At 35.6% G+C, this 22900-nt stretch overlaps 2 protein-coding genes and 1 pseudogene across 3 annotated transcripts; all 3 read left to right on the plus strand.

Annotated features, from left to right (window-relative positions):
* Window positions 1–2765: 2765 nt before the first annotated feature.
* Window positions 2766–3346, plus strand: LOC147942620 (ABC transporter A family member 3 pseudogene; annotated as a pseudogene).
* A 2028-nt stretch (window positions 3347–5374) lies between these two features.
* On the plus strand, window positions 5375–10353 carry LOC104790982 (ABC transporter A family member 4). The gene is made up of 16 exons (XM_010516780.3): window positions 5375–5648; window positions 5738–6104; window positions 6222–6304; window positions 6378–6522; window positions 6856–6975; window positions 7071–7201; window positions 7297–7455; window positions 7536–7698; window positions 7805–7930; window positions 8032–8115; window positions 8218–8555; window positions 8649–8852; window positions 9096–9205; window positions 9299–9383; window positions 9457–9585; window positions 9700–10353. The coding sequence occupies exons 1-16, from the start codon at window positions 5577–5579 to the stop codon at window positions 10192–10194; spliced, it is 2811 nt and encodes a 936-aa protein (XP_010515082.1). The 5' UTR covers window positions 5375–5576; the 3' UTR covers window positions 10195–10353.
* Window positions 10354–15687: 5334 nt separating this feature from the next.
* On the plus strand, window positions 15688–22612 carry LOC104790981 (ABC transporter A family member 6-like). Of its 2 annotated transcripts, XM_087453946.1 has the most exons (14): window positions 15978–16510; window positions 16607–16754; window positions 18966–19085; window positions 19173–19297; window positions 19399–19557; window positions 19742–19904; window positions 19997–20122; window positions 20224–20307; window positions 20384–20730; window positions 20808–21008; window positions 21126–21235; window positions 21438–21522; window positions 21594–21722; window positions 21853–22612. In XM_087453946.1, exons 5-14 carry the CDS (start codon window positions 19444–19446, stop codon window positions 22333–22335), a joined length of 1842 nt encoding a protein of 613 aa, XP_087310072.1. In that variant the 5' UTR covers window positions 15978–16510; window positions 16607–16754; window positions 18966–19085; window positions 19173–19297; window positions 19399–19443; the 3' UTR covers window positions 22336–22612. The 2 variants fall into 2 exon arrangements, with proteins under 2 accessions (XP_019101774.2, XP_087310072.1); XM_019246229.2 differs by lacking the exons at window positions 21438–21522; window positions 21594–21722; window positions 21853–22612 and adding an exon at window positions 15688–15893 and having other exon boundaries at window positions 15974–16343; window positions 16428–16510; window positions 21126–21239.
* The last annotated feature ends 288 nt before the right edge of the window (window positions 22613–22900 follow it).

Raw genomic sequence — 22900 nt, forward strand, 5'->3', positions numbered from 1 at the left:
TAAGGGAAGGGGTAAAAGAGTCTATTTATATGATTTTGGTGTTTTTTTTTGATAATTTACGGATTTGCCCACTCAGATTTTGGTTTTACGAAACTGCCGGTTAACTTCCTTTTGGTGTAATAAATGAAGTTTAATTAGTTGCTAATTATTTGTGAGAGAACAAAAAGAATCATACTTCTTCTGAACTAGGAAACGTATTGGAGTACGTATATTTTTTTCAAGCTTTGACTGCAGCAACTATTGTTTTTTTTTTTAAATTTGTTTTTTTCAATTATTTATTATTTGTAAGTATATTTTTAGATATTTTTATAATATTTTTGATATTTAAACATAATATAAATTAATATTATATGTAGAGCAATTGATGTATTGTATATATCCAACAAATCTTAAATTTAGGTTTTATATAATTACAATAAAAAGAAAATTAAAGAGATTCTCAAAAATAGCACCAAAATAAGTTTTTTTTTCTAAAACTAGCACAATATCTTTAAAATTCCAAAAATAGCACTAATTAATTTTTTAAAATTAAATTCTAAATGTAAAATACTAAATCCTATCCTTCAAAACTATATCCTAAATGTGAAATTGAGAACCCAAACCTAAAAAAACAAAATTCTAAAAAATAAACCTAAAAAAACAAAATTCTAAAAAATAATTTTAAATATTTTAGTATGTTAAATAGTGTTACTTTTGGAAATTTATGGAACGCGTGCTATAATTGTCCATAAAACTTGTATTAGTGCTATTTTAGGGTATTTCTCAAAATTAAAAATGAAATTAATAAAACCGATAAAAAAATACTACAAATAGTAACAATAGAAAATCATTAGAAAAAAAACTGATAATAATGTTTTTGATATTGTTTAATGTTTGGTAATTTTAAAAACTATATACTTCACCACAACTACTGTACATACTTAATTATCAATGAAAACAAATCATAATAAATAATTCATAGAATGTTCAATATTCCATCCAGCCAGGTTCAACCTTATGAATCATTTAATTAGAATGTCAAAAGAATGCGTGGATTATATTTTTGTCAAACAGTAGTAGTAGAATATTTTTCTTGATGTGTGTATATATTGTGGTTAAACTTCCTTCAATGTCAGCATCGTGAAAAAGTCTTCGTTACAAAAAGAAAAAAAAATTCTTAAATTATATAATAAATGGATATAAATGCTTCCAATTGCAAATAAAAAAGTGAATGGGGAAAAACATTTATTTCCTGTTTTACTATAACAGGTAGCGTGTAAATTAATGGAACACGTATTACATGTAATAAATTGTGTTTCATCACATAGATCTGACTAACATATTCACAATAGATATAATGTGTGGATTCACTAAATGACATATTCACATTGTATGTCATTGATAAAAAGAAGTTGAGAGCAAATTTTGGTATATATTATTCAACTTTTTAACTTTGGTATCTTTTAAATTCCACCTTTATAAATTATTTAATTAGTTACTTTAAATAAAACAATTTACCTATTACATGACCAACAAAAAAAAAATGATTTCAACATTTACGTAACTTGAAAACGTGTAAGAAAACTGGCATGACCGGAATCTGGACGTGTCATCTTCACCTTTTGTTATTTCTTGTTAGTATTATAGTTAATAATTAAGTACCATGGAAAATAAAACTCATTTGGGCTATTTCCTTTAACAAAAGGAAAAATCTTCTTTTGGTTGTCGACATAAAACAATTAATAACTTTTGATAGTATAAGAAATGTATTTATTCAAAGAGCACTTTGAGTCTTTGACAAGCTAATTTTAAAAATTTACTAATAAACATATCGTAATCCCAAAAAAACCCCACGTTAATCTATAATTCCCAACTATATCATAGTTTTATTATTATTTTGGTCAGACATAGGAAGAATTTGATAGTATTTTTTATTTGCTAACGGGGATTTGGTAGTTTCTTTTTAATGGTGCACACACGTGAAAACAAAATTATATAAATAATATTTTAAACCCTTTGGTTTGACGAATCAAAAAAGGTCGTGAGGATCACTCATTCGAAAGTCCAATATTGATTTTATTGATATTTATTTTCTTAGCTATCGCATTTTAAATTATAGTAAAACGCAAGTTATCAAATAAAAAAGGTAGCCTGAATATAATGGTAATTTTTGGTGTACAAAGTAGAAGGGAAGCTGCCGAAAGATTCATCAATGGCGGATTCTGCTCCAGCCAGTTTCTTGACGCGTGCTGATGCCATACTTAGAAAAAACTTAACCTATTAGGTTCGGTGGTTTAATTCATGTCACGTAGTAAAAATGTAAAATCCATTATTACACCTACATATATGCATGCACGCGTCTGTCTACTAGCTAGTAGTATTATATCTGATCAATTTTGTGTACAAATTTGAACATCTCTATTAATATTTTTTGCATGTTCTTTGGTGGTTTTTTGTAGAAACGGAACATATATATGGAGCAACGTTCGACTCATCATGATCCCTTTCTATCTCTGCATATGTCTTTTGTGTATCCAAGATCTGTTCGATTCACAAGTCAATAACTCTGTAGATAATCAATGTGGATGTAAATGCATTGACAAAACTGGAGAGGGCAAATGCGAAATGGTCTGCAGTGTCCAATATTCGTCTAGGGACCAAGGAGTCTTTTGTGCTTTCCCAAAACCTCAACCATGGCCTCCTGAATGACAATATAATTAGTTTGTTAAACAAACATTTTGTTTTTCCAAATTTTCCTTACTAAAATTTTTCATCTGAAACCAGAGATGAGATGTGTTCAAGGATTGAATCTTTGGAGAAATAGCTCTAGAGAGGTCAATCATGAGATTTTTAAAGGTTATCAACAAGGGAATTCTGATGGGAAAATAAGTGAGATTGTTGTTGTAATTTGACATGTCTGTTTTTTTTTAATCTATAGTTCTTAGCAATTTAGCATGCACATGAAATTCTGAATGTTTTTGTTCTGTCTTGTTTTTTTGTTACTTTAGCGTATGATCTTTTGGACACCGATAGGAGTTACTTCAATGTGAACATATGGTATAACGCAACCTACAAAGGTGAAGCAGAAAATAGAGGAAATAAGCGTAATATCAAGTTGGTCCGAGTTCCCCCCTAAGTTAATTTGGCAAGGAACTAAGTGATGTACAAAAGCTTCCTCTTCATTGCAATGTGCCTTTATTACAATGAACATATATATTCTCATACATACTTTGCAAAACTGCAGGTATCAAATGCTTATCTTCAGTATTTGCAAGGCCCTGGGACAAAGATGTTGTTTGAGTTTGTCAAAGAAATGCCTAAACAAGAAACTAAACTTCGTCTACAAAGCCGTGCCTTAGGCATATAAAAAAAGGTGTTTGCCTTAGGCCACAAAAAAAATTACATCAATAATAGGCCACAGTTTTTCCTAAATTAGGCTGAACATTCATTTATATATAATGTTATAGGACTTTGTTTGGAAACAAGACTCATATAGTTTACATTTATGGAAATTTTGTTTGTTTTTCCTTTGCATTAGCTACTAAATCTTGCTTTTGAGGAATTTGTTTTGAAAATGAACAATATATCCTTTTTTATACTAAAAATAAAATAAAACTTCTCTCAAAAATAGAATGTGAGAAGCTACATTTTTTTTTTTTTGCCTTAGGCCTTTATTGACCTTGGCACGACACTGCCTCTAGACATCGCGTCTCTAATTGGTTCAGTATTCTTCACATGGGTTATTCTTCTTCTGCTACCTGTAAGTTTGCTTACAACAGACAGACTCCTTTAGGCTCTCACAATACTCGTTCTACATTCTGTAAATCTTGGAAGCAATTTTGCCAATTGTACGTGTTTTCTCAAAAGCCTATATCCATAAGAGTCATATAATGACATGCATTTATAATGACCTCATTGGTGTATGGTAAGCAGCAACGTCTAAGAATTATAATGAAAATGCATGGCCTAGGAGATAGTCCATATTGGATGATAACCTACGCCTATTTTCTCGCCATATCCACGTTATACATTATATGCTTGATGATATTTGGTTCAGTAATAAGTATTTGTATCGTTACTACTATATATATCTTACTGCTAATATTTTAGAGAAGTCAAGAATGATATATAAATATTCATGATTACACTAAAACTTGTTATATTTACAATGCGATGACAATGTGTATGCATGGTGTTTATATATGTTCGTCACAAGACTAGAGATAAGAGTCGTGGCTCTTCACATGTGACTTTTTCACATAAACTACCTTTTAATGACTCATACCCCTTAATCACACCTTTTCACTTAACATACGTAACTATGCAATCGTATCAGGTATTATGAATTTATGATGTAACTCTATTATAATTCTAACACCGTTACAGTCACGGGAAACCTGCGGCCACTAAAAAAAAACTGGGGTAATTCCATTTCCATAGTTTTTGTGTGAAAAAAAAAAGATTTCGCTTTTTGAGTACCAAAACAAGATTCTCTAATTTTTATACGAAAAAACAGATTTTGTTGTTTTGACGGTAAGATATCGTAATCCTCCAATTGTGGTGCAAATTCATGTGTTTTATTTTTTTACCTAAAATAATGAATTTACATAGAATATGACATATTTTATCCAGAATAATAAGTAGTTTCATGAGTTTTGTTAAGTATATTTTGGTTTTTTACATTCAGTTTGATGCAACTGGTTTTAATTTGTATACAAACGCAACATCCGAATACATAAATCAATTGACAAAATGGACAACATTTGGTGTAAATGGTCATGATGTTATACTATAGCAGCTGCGTATTAATTTAGTGGAAATCAATTAAATTACAGTAATCTTTTTTTGAGCAAGACACGATTGAGAGTCTTTCTCACATTCATTGTTTTAAGTTTTTGGACACTTCACGTGTTATAGATATCGACGTCTTTCTAACGGTAAGGCCATATATAGTCAACTAAATTGCCCCCACATATCTTCTCGATTCGTGCGATAGTTATTGAAGCATTTAGGTGTCGTGGATTCACTCCCTTTCTTTGGCAATATGCAATAAATAACAAGTGAAGCTGACTCATTTGTCTAGTAGTCGATGATCCTTGGATTCGAGTCTTCTAGGTAGAGAAAAGGTATCGAGCGAGAAGATGACAATCTAGGTTTCATTATGTCATATCAATTTAGAGAGATTCGTGTTTGATTTTTCGTTTGGAATTTGTAACGTTGTATTTGGGTTAAGTAGTGGACTTTAACTAAGCATGATGTGGACTTCCCACTAAGTATAGTTTTATAAGTGTGCTTCAAAAACTTGTATGTATAAGTCTTTGGGATTAGTCGGATTCGTGGTGATAGTTAACCATTTGAAAAAAATAAATAATGCTATTAAAATGGGAATTTCGCTGAAATTATGAGTAACAGTGATAATCAATAGCTCAACTACTTTCGTTTTTTATATAAAAATGGTCTCAATCTCAGTCCATTTATTATCCGCAAGTCAAACTAAAAGCGTATCACATGGATCCTACATTGAATATCATAAGTATTAATGTCACGAAATCCAAAACAGAGTGAAAAAAAAAAAAGTAACTACAGAAGTTTCATCCATGGCGAATCATGTTTCAGCCAGTTTCTTGACTAGAGCCAACGCCTTGTTCAGAAAAAACTTAACCTATCAGGTTTGCGCAACCAAAGTACATACTTGCATGTGTTACATCCTTGATACAATATCCATAGATGTTAATATATTTTATGTCAACTGTTATAGAAAAGTAACATATGGAGCAACGTTCGGCTCATCGTGATCCCTTTCTACCTCTGCGTGCTTCTAGTAGGGATTCAAGTCTTGTTCGATACTCAAGTTAATAACTCTCCTGATAATCGTTGTGGTTGTCGATGCATTGATGAGAAAAATGGAGATGGCAAATGCGAAAGAAAGAGTTGTGGTTTGCAATATTCAAATCAAACTCAAGCCTCCTTTTGTGCTTTACCTAATCCTCCACCGTTGCTTTCGTTGCTACAAATTCCTAGTCCTGAAACTCGTTCAGTTGATCGTGCCCATGGCTCATGCAGACGAACAGGATCATGTCCTGTAACTATTCTTGTTACTGGAAATAACCATTCTCTTGGAGCAAGTAGGCCTTTTAATTACTTAATCTCTTTAATTTTAACTTATGGGTCTTTTTAACTTCATATGTGGGATCCTAACAGTGTCCTCTAGAACACTAATCTTCACTTTTTTTTTTGTTTAGCTTTATCTCAGAATCTACTAGATACTTCTTTCACGGTGAACTCCTCTGACAATTTCTTCCGTAATCTCGCATACAATGTCTTGGCAAGTTCTTCACTCCTTGATTTTTGGTTGTTTTAGTCTATCAGGATTTATCATTGAGTTTATATATATTCAGGGTACAACATCAGAAGCAGACTACACCAATTATTATGATCCAGGGATACACTCTGATCTTCCCATTTTCCAAATCCAACCTCGGTGCATTCCACCCACCAACTTGTCATTCTCGTTCCGACAGTCACCTGTCACGTTTCATAAAGGTAATTAGTTCACAAAATTATGTTGACGTGTTAGTCACTGTAATAATTCTAGGAGATCTTTCAAAAGGTTACAATTTGTTTTGTAAAATTCTTTCTAACATGCATCACTAAACAGTCAAGTGGACCTAATTTAGTGAACATAAATATGTAGATTCTACTTTTTCTTTCTTTTTCTTTGACAGATGTAGATTATACTTAAGCAGTTGTTCTTCGTAAGTTTAAATGTAATCGGACAGCACTCTATGTTCCAAGTGAATTTGTTAAAAAATTAATCTTTCTTGGGACTCACTCAAAGCTAGCTTATAAAAAAATTGTTATAATTTGTCAAAGCAGAGGTGAGATGTGTTCAAGGATTGGTTCTCTGGAGAAATAACTCTGTAGAGGTCAATGATGAGATCTTTAAAGTCTACCGTCAAGGAAATCCTGAAGAGATCATCAATGAGGTCGTTGCAGGTTTATTCCACTTCTCTTATCATTTCTCTCTGTGTTTTACATATGCAATGACTTTTTTTTTTTTTTTTTTTTTTATTTCTCTGGTTTTATATCAGCATTCGATCTCTTGGACACCGGTAAGAACAACTTCAATGTGACCATCTGGTATAACTCTACATACAAGGGAAATTTTAAATTACAAGATAGGCGAGTAAAGTATGTCCGGGTTCCTCGCTCAGTCAATTTGGTATAAGAAACTAATTAAGTGCTTCATGTTTTTTTTTGTACCTAGGACAAGTCTTTTGATCAAACCCATTCTTAGACTCTGCAAGACAAATGCAGGTTTCAAATGCTTACCTTCAGTTTTTTCGAGGCTCGGGAACAAAGATGTTACTCGATTTTGTTAAAGAAATGCCCAAACAAGAAAGTATGCTTCGAGTTGACATAGCATCTGTCATTGGTCCCGTTTTCTTAACATGGGTTATTGTTCTTTTGTTCCCTGTAAGTTTGTTTTCATTAGAACGCTTCACTCAGTTCTTGGATCAAAGGGATTTTAATAGTTAGAAGCATTTTCTATGCAGGTGATCTTGAACTCATTGGTGTATGAGAAGCAGCAACGTCTAAGAATTATAATGAAAATGCATGGTCTAGGAGATGGTCCATATTGGATGATAACATACGCATATTTTCTAGTCATATCTACGTTATACATTATATGCTTGATGGTATTTGGCTCAGCAATAGGTATTTGTATCGTTACTACTATATATATCTTACTGCTAATATTTTCTTATCTTGTTATATAAAGTTCAACGCATGCATTTTTGAGTGTTATTACTGTTCGTTACAGGACTAAAGATCTTCCGGTTTAATGACTACAGCATCCAGTTCGTTTTCTATTTTCTCTGCATAAATCTGCAAATCTCCCTTGCTTTTTTAGTGTCTTCAGTATTTTCAAAGGTTAAGACAGCATCAGGTATTAATTAACGTCTCACACTATAACGAAATGTGCTAAGAACATGATAATGGTACTGTTAATTCTAAGAAACATTTTCTTGTTTTATGGCTCAACTGTAGTTGTTGCTTACCTATATGTGTTTGGATCCGGGCTCTTGGGCGGGTCTCTCTTCCAGTTTTTGTTGGAAGGTTTATCGTTTCCAAGTAAGCTAGCTATATATCAAGAAAAACTTAAAGAAGATATATATATATATTCTCAAAAACTGACCATTGCACAATGCTGATATAATGTTTACTTTTTATCAGGACGCTGGATTTTGGTCATGGAGTTGTATCCGGGCTTCTCTTTATACCGTGGGTTGTATGAGTTCTCTGTGTATGCTATTAAGAGAAACTTGAATGGGAGTGATGGAATGAAGTGGAAACATTTCAGTTATAGTGCAATGGATGAAGTTTTCTACATCATTATCATTGAGTGGTTTCTCACACTCATTGCAGCATACTATATCGATCGAGTTTCTTCATCCGGGAAAGACCCTTTATTATTTCTAAAAAAAGTTTTCAAGAAACCTCCTTCTCCTCAAAGGCAGAGACATGGGTCTACTGTTACCATAGGAATGGAGAAACTAGATGTCGCTCAAGAGGTATAACAAAAATGATTCACAAATACATTTCATGTTCTTTGTTTTTTTTCTGGTTTTTATCTTTTTTGATGAAAAGAAACTTGTTCTAATCAGAGTGAAAAAGTCAAGCAGTTGATGCTTGAGCCTTCAAGCACAAGCCATGCCATTGTATGCAACAACTTGAAAAAGGTGTATCCAGGCAGGGATGGGAATCCGCCAAAAATGGCAGTCCGTGGGTTATCTCTGGCAGTGCCTTCAGGAGAATGCTTTGGCATGTTAGGGCCCAATGGTGCTGGCAAGACATCCTTCATCAATATGGTAAGTACACAAATGGATAGAGAATTATGTGTACTTAGCTTCTTATAGAAATTATCACTCCTGAATAATACAAGTTGTACTCTATACATTTTTGTGAGTAGTTATAGTGTTAAAAATTCATTTGGTTTCCCACTTTGAACCAATTGAAAATGAGTGGACATATGTCCATATCTCTTTTATAAGTTAATTAGTGATTAATCGTCTCCATTTCTGATGTGAAATATTCTAATACTTTTTTGATAGATGACTGGGCTTGTGAAACCAACATCCGGAACAGCCCTTGTCCAAAGTTTGGACATATGCCAGGATATGGACAGAGTATACACTAGCATGGGTGTATGCCCACAACACGAGTACGTAAACTATATTCTTGAAAACATCTGAACTTATTCCAGTCTATCTAGCTAACTGTCATCATTCTTTTGTTTTTTTGTTGTGTACTGCAGCTTGCTTTGGGAAACGCTGACAGGAAGGGAACATCTGCTCTTTTACGGACGGCTTAAGAATCTTAAAGGCTCTGACCTACACCAAGTATGTTATCAATCTTACTTGTTCCTATATTACCCCAAAAGTATTTAAACGTTACTTCATGGTTATTAATTAGGCTGTAGAAGAGTCTCTTAAGAGTGTGAACCTATTTCGCGGAGGAGTTGCTGATAAACCTGCTGGGAGATATAGTGGAGGCATGAAAAGGCGGCTAAGCGTAGCCATTTCACTTATTGGGAGTCCTAAGGTACACCATTGTCTCTTACTGATGTACTGAAAAACTTATAGAGATAACCCTTATTTCATGTGATCTAGAGAGCTTTAACATATCCATTTTTATATTTAATTTTATTTTTAAAAGGTGGTTTATATGGATGAGCCAAGCACAGGACTTGATCCAGCTTCAAGAAGGAGCCTATGGGCAGCCATCAAATCCGCAAAAAAAGCTACTGCGATAATCCTCACTACACATTCAATGGAAGAAGCAGAGTTTCTTTGTGACCGATTGGGAATTTTTGTAGACGGAAGGTTACAATGCATAGGGAATCCAAAAGTGCTAAAAGGAAGGTATGGTGGATCTTATGTGTTTACAATGACAACATCATCAGAACATGAGAAAGATGTAGAGATGTTGGTTCAAGATGTTTCTCCAAACGCCAAGAAGATATATCACATCGCAGGGACACAAAAATTTGAGATCCCAAAAGAAGAAGTTCGGATCTCAGAAGTGTTCCAAGCGGTGGAGAAGGCAAAGGGAAATTTCAAGGTGTTTGCTTGGGGGCTTGCGGACACAACCCTTGAAGATGTTTTCATTAAGGTTGCTAGAACTTCTCAGGCCGTTAATGTCTTCTCTTGAATCTTTCGAAGATTATCATTTTTACATGTAATAAAATCGGCCATGCATAGGTTTGGTTCATGTACATGGTTGGTAAATGACAGTAGACTGGAAATTTATGAATTTCCCGATGATATATGTAAAAACAAAATTCTCTTTAGTAAACTGTTGCTAAATCAATTTGGGCTCACATGTGAATAATGACGTTGATACATGAAAAAACTATGCCTATATGAATTTTGTAAATTGTGGCTATATAAATATTTGGTTCACTCTTCATAAAGCCATAATTAATAAATTTAAAAAACTCTGCTAACGGTTTGTCATCACAACGAGTCTAGAGTTCTCACTCACAGCACTTGTTTAACTTTGGACACTCAAAGCATTGTTGAACTTTGGACACTACTTAACGTTAGAGATTGTTGGAGATGGATCCGGTTATCTCTTGGTTCACTCATGGTTAAGAAGACTTGGTCATCAAGTTGGTCGTGAATCTCTCGAGAATATATCTGCAAGTTGAAAGGCGGTGCCTACATGACGAAAGGTGATATTGCCACGAACAAGCTCATCCCGAACAAAATGACAGTCAATCTCTATGTGCTTTGTCCGTTCATGAAATACTGGATTGGTAGCAATATGTATAGCCGACTGACTGTCACAACACATAACCATCGGTTGATCATGACGCACCCCAAGCGTGAACAACAACTGTTTTAACCATTTTAATTCTGAAGTAAGAAACGACATTGCACGGTACTCCGCCTTTGCAGAAGACTTGCTCACTGTGTCCTGTTTTCTGGTTTTCCAAGAGATTGGTGAGTCCCCAAGCTGAACAATAAAACCGGTAACAGAACGACGTGTTAGAGGACACGTGGCATAGTCAGAATCACACCAACCAGTGATTTGAAAACCACTGTTGGAACGAAGCAAGATACCTTGTCCTGGATCAGATTTCAGATAACGAACAATACGAAGTGCAGCATCCCAATGAGCCTCTCGAGGCTGCTGCATAAACCGAGAAAGCAAGATCAGGTCTTGTGACAACCAAATAAATCAAGCGACCAATCAGTCGTCGATACCTCTGTGGATCAGGAAGAAGTGAAGACGTAGATAAGAACAAATCATGAGTTTGTTCAAGAGGAAATGCCGCTGGTTTAGCACCCATCAGACCAGTTTCAGAGATGATGTCCAACGCATATTTGCGTTGACAGATATAGATGCCAGTGGCGTTTCTAGCCACCTCTATCCCCAAAAAATATTTCAAAGGCCCCAAATCCATCATATGAAAACAAGAAGATAAATAGTCTTTGAAATCCTGAGTCGCCTTGGAAGAGCTACCCGCAATGATTAAATCATCAACGTATATCAAGATATTGATGTGAACAAGACCTCTGTCGAGAGTAAATAGAGAGTAATCAGAAAGCGACTGCACAAACCCATAACTCTTCAAAGCGGTTGTTAATTTCTCAAACCAACATCGGGGAGCCTGTTTTAAACCGTATAAAGCTTTGTGAAGGCGACATACCTTGTTAGGATGAGATGCACCAAAACCGGGAGGCAGTTTCATGTAAACCTCTTCCTGAAGATCACCGTGTAAGAACGCATTGTGAACATCCATTTGATGGATTTCCCAGTTACGTTTTGCGGCGACATCAAGAAATAAGCGAACTGTCCCCATCTTTGCAACCGGTGCAAAGGTTTCACCATAATCTTCACCCTCTTTTTGTTTGTTACCCATAGCAACAAGACAAGATTTATACCGTTCGACCGAACCATCCGAATTATGCTTAACTTTGTAGACCCACTGACACCCAATAGCTTGTTTACCTCGAGGTAAATCCACAATTGACCAAGTCTTATTTGCTTCTTGCGCATCAATTTCAGTAGTCATAGATTTATTCCATCGTTTGTCTACCACTGCCTCTTTATATGAACGTGGTTCACGAGCCGTTGCAATGGCGACCATATAAGCAACAAGAGACCCAGAAAAACGCCTCTTTGTATCGTGATTTGAGATTGGATATCGTACCTTATCAGAGACTTCACATACAGCGGAGTTGACGACATAGTCTTTCAAAGTCACTGGTGGTTCTCTTTTTCGTTGGCTCTGCCGAGGAGGAGGTAGGACCGGCGGAGCAGCAACAGCAGCTGATGGTGGAGTTTGTCGGGGAGGTGGTGGTGGAGGAGAAGGAAGCGGCACCGGAGAGGAAGACAAAGGTGCCGATGAAGCTGTTGACGGAGAACCAGGTGAATTATGGGATGTCGGTGAGTAAGTCTCGAGAATATGCGACAGAGAGGAAGGAGTATCGTGGGATGGTGGAGCTGGAGTGTCATGTGGGCCAGAGCCTGTTGAAGTTGGGCCTAACACAGTTAATGGATTTAATTGTGTTGAATTCTCATGTTCTGCTAACGGGCCAAGAGAGAGAGAAGCCCATAACTGTGAATTGTCTTCTTCATTCACGATTTTGGCCGACGAAGAAGACCTCGAGAAGAAGGGAAATTCAGCTTCCGAGAACACCACATCTCGGGATACAAAAAATTCTTCTGCTTCAACATCAAATAAACGCCATCCCTTCTGACCATGCGGATAACCCACAAAAACACATCGCCGACTTCGTGACTCAAATTTGTCACCGTGACGTCTCGGATTATATGCATAACAGAGACTACCAAAAACTCGTAGGTGTTCATAGTGTGGTGGCTTCTTATGAAGACGTTCATACGAAGTTTGATTGTTGAGCACTGGACTCGGCGTCCTATTGATTAAATAAGCCGCCATGAGAACACACTCCCCCCAAAACTCTAATGGAAGATGAGCTTGAAACCGTAATGCTCTCGCAACATTGAGGATATGCCGATGTTTTCTTTCAACCCTCCCATTTTGTTTCGGCGTATAAACACAGGAACGTTCATGAACTATGCCCTGTTCTTGAAAATTTTTTGTCATAGACAAAAATTCCAAACCGTTGTCACTACGGACGGTGCAAACATTTTCTCCAAATTGACGTTTTGTGAAGGCAAGAAAATTTTTTAAATGCCTAGCAACCTCTGTTTTATCCACCAACAAATACAGCCATACACCCCTTGAGTAGTCATCTACTATTGTCAAAAAGTACTTAGCTCCAGAATGAGATGTTGTACGGTAAGGTCCCCATAAGTCACAATGTATCAATTCAAAGATGCGCTCTGTTTTATTCAAACTTAAGGGAAAAGACTGTCGAGTTTGCTTAGCACGAAGACATACATCACAAGCTTTATTCAAATGCATAGAAGAAACAGAAACAGCAGGGAGTTGACACACAACTTTCGCCGAAGGATGTCCCATCCGACTATGCCACAGCTCATATTCTTTTTCGTCCTTCATAGTGACAGACGCCGCGAGCTCCATACTGCGAAAGTGAAATGTTCCACCCGCTCTAGTACCCATCCCAATCACCATCCATGAAGTGCGGTTCTGGACCACAAGGAAGTGATCAGACATTTGCAAAACACATCTATTCTCATCCATCAATTGACCAAATGAAATCAAATCAGAGTGAAAGCCTTCTACATAAAACACAGACTTCATGACCAGATCAGATCCTAATTTAACTGTCTCTTCCTTGACAGATACTCTTTCTCTACCATCAGCCAAAATAACTAACACCGGAGCCATCTCTCGTATATTTGTCAAAACATCTAAGTTCCCCGTCAAATGATGAGAAGCCCCCGTATCCATAATCCAAGAGGGATAAAGAGACTTACCAGTCAAATTTTCGGTGGAGACTCCCTTTCCAGCATTAAGAATCTTCTTAAGAGTTTGCCACTGATCATCGGTCAAGCCGCTAACACCATCACGATCTTGATCCGTGATCACATGATTAGCTTGCTGAGTTGTGTCGATGTGTGGAACACTCACACAATTAGCATAAGCATGGAAACCACGACCTCGACCTCCACTAGAACTTGCTCCTCCGCGACCGCGACTCTGCAAAGACCGACTACGCGGACGATCACCCCACCATTCAGGATATCCAATGACGGCATAGCACCTGTCCGAGACATGTCCAGTCCTATTACAGTGCTTGCATACAACAACCTTGTCCTTGTCATCATTCCGGGTTTGAGAAAACCTCGTACGAGCGCAGCTGAACGGCAAAGGCACTAACGTCAGGCTGAACCTCTAATGCCTTAGTACCATTCAAAATCAAATCCTCTTCTTGTCTCACCAGGTTATACACCTCCTCCAAGGATGGAATCGGGTTGCGAGAGACAAGACTTGAACGGACCGTACGGAATAGAGTATCATCAAGACCGAAAAGGAATTGTTGAACCTTGTCTTCTTCACGATCTTTGTCCTGAAGCGTTGCAAGATCACAGTCACACTTGCCGCATTTGCAGACTCGCACAGGACGGAAAATCGCCATGCTATCCCAGATCTTCGTCAGCTTACCATAATAAGTTTCGATAGAAAAACCTCTTTGTTTGCAGCCTGCAAGCTCGGCCTTGATTTGCTGCAGTCGTGGTCCATTCATCACCGAGAAACATTTCTGCAAGTGATCCCAAAGATCCTTAGCCACATCCCGATGAGAGATGTTGGACTTAAGCGCAGGATCAATTGTCATCTTGATCCAGGACACAAGAAGTGCTTGGATAGTCCAACAGTCTTCAAGATCAGAAGATCCTTCGTTAGGCCTAGGAATTGCTCCCGTAAGAAACCCAAATTTTTTTTCGAGAACAAAGTGTCGTCTTCATTCCGCAAGCCCACTCGTCGTAGTTATCTCCCTTCAACAACGGATGAGAGGTGACAGCCCCTGGATTATCAGCAGATGTCAGATCGTAAGGTGAGATCGTTCTCCTCACTTCAGTCGTGTTCACGGCATGATTACCGTTTGGGTTCGCAGCAAGATTGCTGTTCGGGTTCGTCGGAAGATTTCTGGTTTGGGGAATACCGTCCACCATCGTCGTTCAGAAAAAGAAAAAAAAAACGTTTTTGTTTATAGAAAAGGTTCAGGCTCTGATACCATGAACAAACAGAGGATCAAAAGTTTTCTGTATATTGTTGATGTTCGATCTACACACATATATAAACACAAAGACAATCTGTACAAATCATATCTTCTGCATATTAAGGAAACTAAATCACTCAGCTGATCTCGAGAGATTCACGACCAACTTGATGACCAAGTCTTCTTAACCATGAGTGAACCAAGAGATAACCGGATCCATCTCCAACAGAGATCAATGTCGTTCCAACGAACATGCCCTATATAGTCAACGAAATTATCCGACAATATCCTTTAGATTCGTGAGATATATGTATGTATCATCACGTTACGTGTGATATGTACTGAGACGAGAGCACGTTTGCCCAAAATGGAATAATAGTTATCGTTATGAATTATTTAAGTAGAAAGAAAACAACTCAACCTTCACACATGTCGGTTGAAGAATTTTATTAATAATTGGTCGTGCCGTCGTGCGATCACTCTTTTCCTAATTCCTTTGCAACCTTCGTTTGGCCAACAAAAATAATCAAGACAAAGTTAATGGCCTAAACCACTTTATAATTCGCAAGTGGAAATATAAGCGTCTCACTTAGAACTAATTGTGAATATTTTTTGTTTTTTTGGTTGGTATCTGTCTAATTCTGATACCAAGACTCGTCAATGGCAAAACCTGTTGCAGCCAGTTTCTTGACGCAGGCCAATGCCTTGTTCAAGAAAAACTTAACTTATCAGGTTTGGCCAAACAATACACGTGTTATATTATCTATATATGGAAAATGTAATTATTTTATATATCTTCTTTCTTGGTGTAGAAACGAAACATATGGAGCAACGTCCGGCTGATCGTGATCCCCTTGTACCTCTGTGTGGTTCTAGTGTGCATTCAAGCACTGTTCGATGCACTGGTTAATAACTCTGCTGATAATCAATGTGGTTGTCGATGCATAGACGACAAAAATGGAGATGGCAAATGCGAAATAAGGAGTTGCGGTTTACAATTTTCATCTCAAAACCAAGCAGTCTTTTGTGCCTTCCCTAACCCTCCACCATTGCTCCCATTGTTACATATTCCTCGTCCTGAGACTCGTTCTGTTGATCCTGTCCGTCGTGACTCGTGCAAACGAACGGGATCTTGTCCTGTGACTATACTTGTTACTGGGAATAACCATTCCCTAGGAGCAAGTACCCTCCCTCTCTTTTAATTTGTTCGATATATCTATACAATATTGTTGTTTCTTCTCGAACTATTCTTCACTTTTTTTTTAGCTTTATCTGAGAATCTGCTCAGTACTTCTTTCACGGTCAACTCCTCTGACCTTTTCTTGCGTAATCTTGCCTATACTGTTTTGGCAAGTTCTTCTCTATTTGTGTTCTTGTTGTTTCCATTATCATCATCAAGTCTCTCTATCTCTCTAGACTTATCTCATGAATATTTATATTTTCAGGGTACAACATCAGCGACAGACTACACCAATTATCGTGATCCAGGGATTTACTCAGATCTTCCCATCTTCAGCATCCAACCTCAGTGCACCCCAGCCACTACATTGCCATCCTTCTCATTCCAACAACCACCTCTCGAGTTTCAGAAAGGTATTAGGTTCTCACTAAATTATGTGTTATACTTCAACGGTAGATTAGATGCTAAGAATTTTGTAAAAAACACAATTGATTTATGATAAAACCAAAAAAAAAAAAATACACAACTGTTAAAAGCAATTGTTAGTAAAAAACACAATCATCAAAACAGAAAATTATGATAAAAAGTACAAACATAATTAAAATTATTTATGGTGAAGAGATGCTACTCTAACTAGAAAAATATCAAACGAAAATTCATAATGAATCAAAAAAACCTACAATTTATTAGAAACAACTAAAATAACCTATCAAGATTTTAAAATATTTGTATAGCACATTTTTACCATATTACCCTTGCATATATTACACATACAATACTAAATATTCAGAAAATTACTTAAAAACAAAATTTTAAAAAGGAAATAACTGAAAAACGAAAATTAATAAAGGAAATCATTTAATCAGGGAATCAATGAAAAAGTAAATAATTTTTAATAGAAAATCTTCAAAAATCTTTGGTTATATTTTTGTAGACTTCAAAAATATAATTTAACTGACTTATAGGTATGCATAGTTCTATAAACTTTGGTTAAGTCTTCACATTTTTGGTAGACTTCAAAAATATATTAGTCAAACTTATAATTACTCTGCGGAATCATAGACTTTAGTAAAGTCTTCGGATTTTCGGTAGACTTCAAAAATATATTAAGCAGACTTATAGTTAGTCTGCGAAGATTCATATACTTCGGTAAAGTCTTCGCATTTTTGGTAGACTTCAAAAATATATTAAGCAGGCTTATATCTAATCTGCAGAGTATTCTAGACTTTAGTTAAGTTTTCGTATTTTCAGTAGATTTCAAATATATATTAAGCAGACTTATAGTTAGTCTGCAGAGTAATCTAGAATTTTGTTAAGTCTTCGTATTTTTAGTAGACTTCAAAAATATATTAAGCAGATTTATAGTTAGTCTACGGAGATTCATAGATTTCGGTACAGTCTTCGCATTATTGATAGACGTTAAAAATATATTAAGTAGACATATAGCTAATCTGCAATCTATAGACTTTGGTTAAGTCTGGTGTATTGTATTAATTTTAGTAGACTTGTTTGGTAGTAGTTTCAAAAAAAATTCTTAATAGCCATTATCCACCTCTCTTTTACCTATCAATGTTATTTTTGAAAATTGTTAATGAAACACAATTAAAAGGATAGGGGTTTAGAATTAACAATAATCCAGCCCAAAAATTCAATAAAATAATCAAAAAGAGAAAGACGTAAGAGATCTTATGTTGTGGAGAATGAAGAAAGTCGATTCAAAGTTAATTCTATTATCTTAGGTTTTAAACAATTAATATATTTCCATAAATATTTAGATATTGGAATTTAATTTTTAAATTTTTATGAACCCTATATCTTTGCCATTTGAAAAGAAAAAGGCAAAGGACATTTTTGGTATTATGAAAATCATTACACAAAAAATGAGTTAGTCTGACGATAAAAATAAAAAGAGGTTAGCTTGGCTAATCATTAACAAAAGTGGGTTACCATGAGTAATTCTTTGTTTTGCAAAATTTGATGATAGAAATCTTCAAATTATTGAAATTTATGCTGGTGATGATATGGAATCCTAACTGAAGATATTGAACATAATGAGTAAGTAGAACTTTTCTAATTTTTAAAAATTTGAAATATAAAATATACTCAACAAAATATTTTAATAATTAGACACAATCTATAATATTAGAAAAATACCCTTAAATAGTACTAAAACAATTTTTATGGAAAACTATAACAAACACTCCACAAATAGCATTATTTGACATAATTACAATATTTAATTTTATTTATATAATTTTTTAGGTTTGGATTTTATATTTTACATTTAGGATATAGTTTTGAGGGGCAGAGTTTAGGATTTAATTTTGAAACATGCAGTGTACTATAATATTATTCTCAAATCACAATTGACTTTTTTAATTACGTAACTGCAATCTATAATAAAATAAAGAAAAAATTAAACACTGTTAAAAGAAAATTTCTAGAAAATGGTTCAAGATACCAAACAAGGGAATATGGTTAAATCATAGGGTTCTGCGAGACTACGATGATACTCAATGTTTAATCTGTATAGCCTTCAAACAAGAGAATACGATTAAATCAAACGGTCTATGGTGATACTCCTCGTCCAGCCGATTAACTTAATGGTTAATGTGTCAAAACAGAGGTGAGATGCGTTCAAGGATTGAGTCTCTGGAGAAATAACTCCATAGAGGTCAATGATGAGATCTTCAAGCGCTATCTTCAAGGAAATCATGAAGAGATCGTCAATGAGGTCGCTGCAGGTTTATTCCGCTTGTCTTATCATTCGTCTCTGTTTTACGTACAGTATGCAACTTCTGACTCTTTTTTTTTTTTTTTGGTTTTACTAGCATATGATCTCTTGGACACCGATAGGAGCAACTTCAATGTGACCATTTGGTATTACACTACATACAAGGGAGATTTGCAAGATTGGCGTGTAAAGTATGTCCGAGTTCCTCGCTCAGTCAATTTGGTAAGAAATTAAGTGTTGTATGTTAGTAAATTAAGTGTTGTATAGAACTGGTCTTTTGTTCAAAGTTCAAACCCATTCATAGACTCTGTTAAAAATTGCAGGTTTCAAATGCTTATCTTGAGTTTTTGAAAGGCCCAGGGACAAAGATGTTACTCGATTTTGTGAAAGAAATGCCAAAACAAGAAACTAGGCTTCGCATGGACATGGCGTCTCTCGTTGGCCCCATTTTCTTCTCATGGGTTATTCTTCTTCTGTTCCCTGTAAGTTCGTTTCAAGTTGACTGCTTCATACTCTTATAAGTATATGATGATCTCCAAAACTTGGAAGTAATTTTCCATTATTAAACATTATGCTCTGCTTCCTAGTTGAAAATATAATGAACATGCCTATAACTTGATGGTTAATAGACATTTTCAATAGTTATAAGAGACATTTTGTATGCAGGTGATCTTGAACTCATTGGTGTATGAGAAGCAGCAACGTCTCAGAATCATAATGAAAATGCACGGGCTAGGAGATGCTTCATATTGGATGATTTCCTACGCATATTTTCTCGCAATATCGACGTTATACATTGTATGCTTGATGGTATTTGGGTCAGCAATAGGTACTGAAGGAATTATTGACACAGAAATCTTATGTTAATATTTTCTTATGTATTCAAATAGAACAAAGTTTTAAAGCTATAGTTTTTTGCAGGACTTAAGTTCTTCCGGTTCAATGACTACAGTGTCCAATTCACTTTCTATTTTCTTTATATAAATCTGCAAATCTCCATTGCCTTTCTAGTTTCCTCAGCATTTTCAAAAGCTGTGACAGCATCAGGTAATAACTAAATCAAAGTCACATATTTTCTTTTTCAAATTTGGTCTGGGAACATGTTGGTGTTAAGAGAAACACTTTTTGCTCTATTACCCAAATTGTAGTTGCTGCATACATATATGTGTTCGGATCCGGGCTATTAGGCGCGTTCCTCTTCCAGTTTCTGGTGGAAGGTTTATCGTTTCCCAGTAAGCTATACACAACTTGAAGAGGACATAGTTTTAAAAGTCAAAACTGTACTATATATCTTTTACTTTTTACCAGGACGCTGGCTTTTTGTCTTGGAGTTGTATCCGGGATTCTCTTTATACCGTGGGTTGTATGAATTCTCACAGTACGCTTTCCAGAGAAACTTGAATGGAAGGGATGGGATGAATTGGAAACATTTCAGAGGTAGTGCAATGGATGAAGTTTTCTCCATCATTATCATTGAGTGGTTTCTCGCTCTCATTGTAACATACTGTATGAACCGAGTTTCTTTATCCGCGAAAGATCCTATTGTATTCTTGGAGAACACCTTCAAGAAATCTCTTTCTCCACAAAAGCTTAGCTTACAAAAACAAGGTTCTGCTGTATCCGTAGAAATGGAGAACCTAGATGTCCTTCAAGAGGTATTGCAAAAGAATTATACACAACTCATTCCATGTGTTTTCCGTTTTTTTAATAAGAAGATATTTGTTCAAATCAGAGAGAAAAAGTCGAGCAGTTGATGCTTGAGCCGAATACAAGCCATGCTATTGTATGTGACAACCTGAAGAAGGTGTATCCCGGTAGGGATGGGAACCCACCTAAATTGGCAATTAGTGGGTTATCTCTCGTTGTGACTTCAGGTGAATGCTTCGGCATGTTAGGTCCAAATGGTGCCGGAAAGACCTCGTTCATCAATATGGTCAGTACCCAAAGGGACAGATAGAAATATTGTGTGCTTAGCTTTTGACTGAAAAAAGTTTGTTTAGCAACTCCTAAGTAACAAAACATTGTACTGCTTTTTCTTTTGGTCGGCTAGATGACTGGACTTGTGAAACCAACTTCAGGGTCAGCTTTTGTCCGAGGTTTGGACATATGCAAGGATATGGACAGAGTATACACCAGCATGGGTGTTTGCCCACAACATGAGTAAGTAATTAAATTCTTGGGAACATTTTTTTTTGTTGAATATCTGTTCAGTTTGTTTTCCAAGTCAAAATTAATTTATATGAGTGGAAGGATTCATGTCACTTGTACATTATTTTAGGTTCCATCTAATTTTTGATGAGGGTCTCCTAACAATCATATAGTTGTTTTATCGTTCTACCTTGTATTTTCTGTCATTTACCAGCTTGCTCTGGGAAACACTGACAGCGAGAGAACATCTTTTCTTTTACGGAAGACTTAAGAATCTCAAAGGCCCTGATCTCAACCAAGTATGTTATCAATCTTACTTTATCTAATATATTGATGCAAGAGTATCAAATCGTCAATTTATGGTTATTAGGCTGTAGAAGAGTCTCTTAAGAGTGTGAACCTATTTCACGGAGGAGTTGCTGATACACCTGCTGGGAAATACAGTGGAGGAATGAAAAGGCGGCTAAGCGTAGCCATTTCACTTATGGGAAGTCCTAAGGTACACCACTGCATCTTACTCATATGCTAAAAACACACTGATAAACCTTATTTGCATTTAAAGAGCTACAGTCTTTCAAGCTTTTAACATATCCATTTTTTCATTTGGTTTATATGTTTTTGAATGAAAGGTGGTTTATATGGATGAGCCAAGCACAGGACTTGATCCTGCTTCAAGAAGGAGTCTATGGACAGCCATCAAATCCGCAAAACAACACACTGCGATAATCCTCACTACACATTCAATGGAAGAAGCAGAGTATCTTTGTGACCGATTAGGGATTTTTGTTGATGGAAGGTTACAATGCATAGGGAATCCAAAAGAGCTGAAGGGCAGGTATGGTGGATCATGTGTGTTAACAATGACAACATCATCAGAACATGAGAAAGATGTGGAGATGTTGGTTCAAGATGTTTCCCTAAATGCAAAGAAGATATATCACATCGCAGGAACTCAAAAGTTTGAGTTCCCTAAGGAGGAGGTTCGGATCTCGGAAGTGTTACAGGCGGTGGATAAGGCGAAGAGCAATTTCAAGGTGTTTGCTTGGGGAATTGCGGACACAACTCTTGAAGATGTTTTCATCAAGGTTGCTAAAACCGGTCAGGCCTTTTAATGCATTCTCTTGAATCTTCTTGAGATTATCATTTTTACATGTTCAACGTCAATATTTGCTAGTTCATGTTTGATAAAATTGGCCGCCCATAGGTTTGATTTATGTACATTGTTGACAATCGGCTTCAAGTCTATGAATTTCTCTGAGGTTTTTTTATAACTTATCTTTTTTAGGATGGTTTATAGAAAATAAATTTATGTTAAGTAAACTGTGGCAATACAATTGTGGATGTACCATTGCCACGTATGAAATATAATTTAATTTATTCCTTCTAAAATTTACCATTTTTATATCCAAAAATGTTTATATTTTTAAGCTTCACGATTTAAAATTTGTAATAATTCCATAATAGTTTGCTGCAAATAAAATTATATTAATTTGGAACGCCAAGATAATAGAATATATAAACATGAACAAGTCCAAAGCAAAGCCAAATCAAACTTAAAATTGTTTTCATTGTAAATAATATAGAGCATAGAGTAAGTATTAAAAAAAAATGCTACTAATTAATCAAAGACTTGTTCATATCAATAAGACATTTATGTTCTTAAAATGAAAAAGACTT

The sequence above is a fragment of the Camelina sativa genome, chromosome 6 (genome assembly GCF_030686135.1).
Source record: "Camelina sativa cultivar CO46 ecotype springtype chromosome 6, ASM3068613v1".
Lineage (NCBI taxonomy): Eukaryota > Viridiplantae > Streptophyta > Magnoliopsida > Brassicales > Brassicaceae > Camelina > Camelina sativa.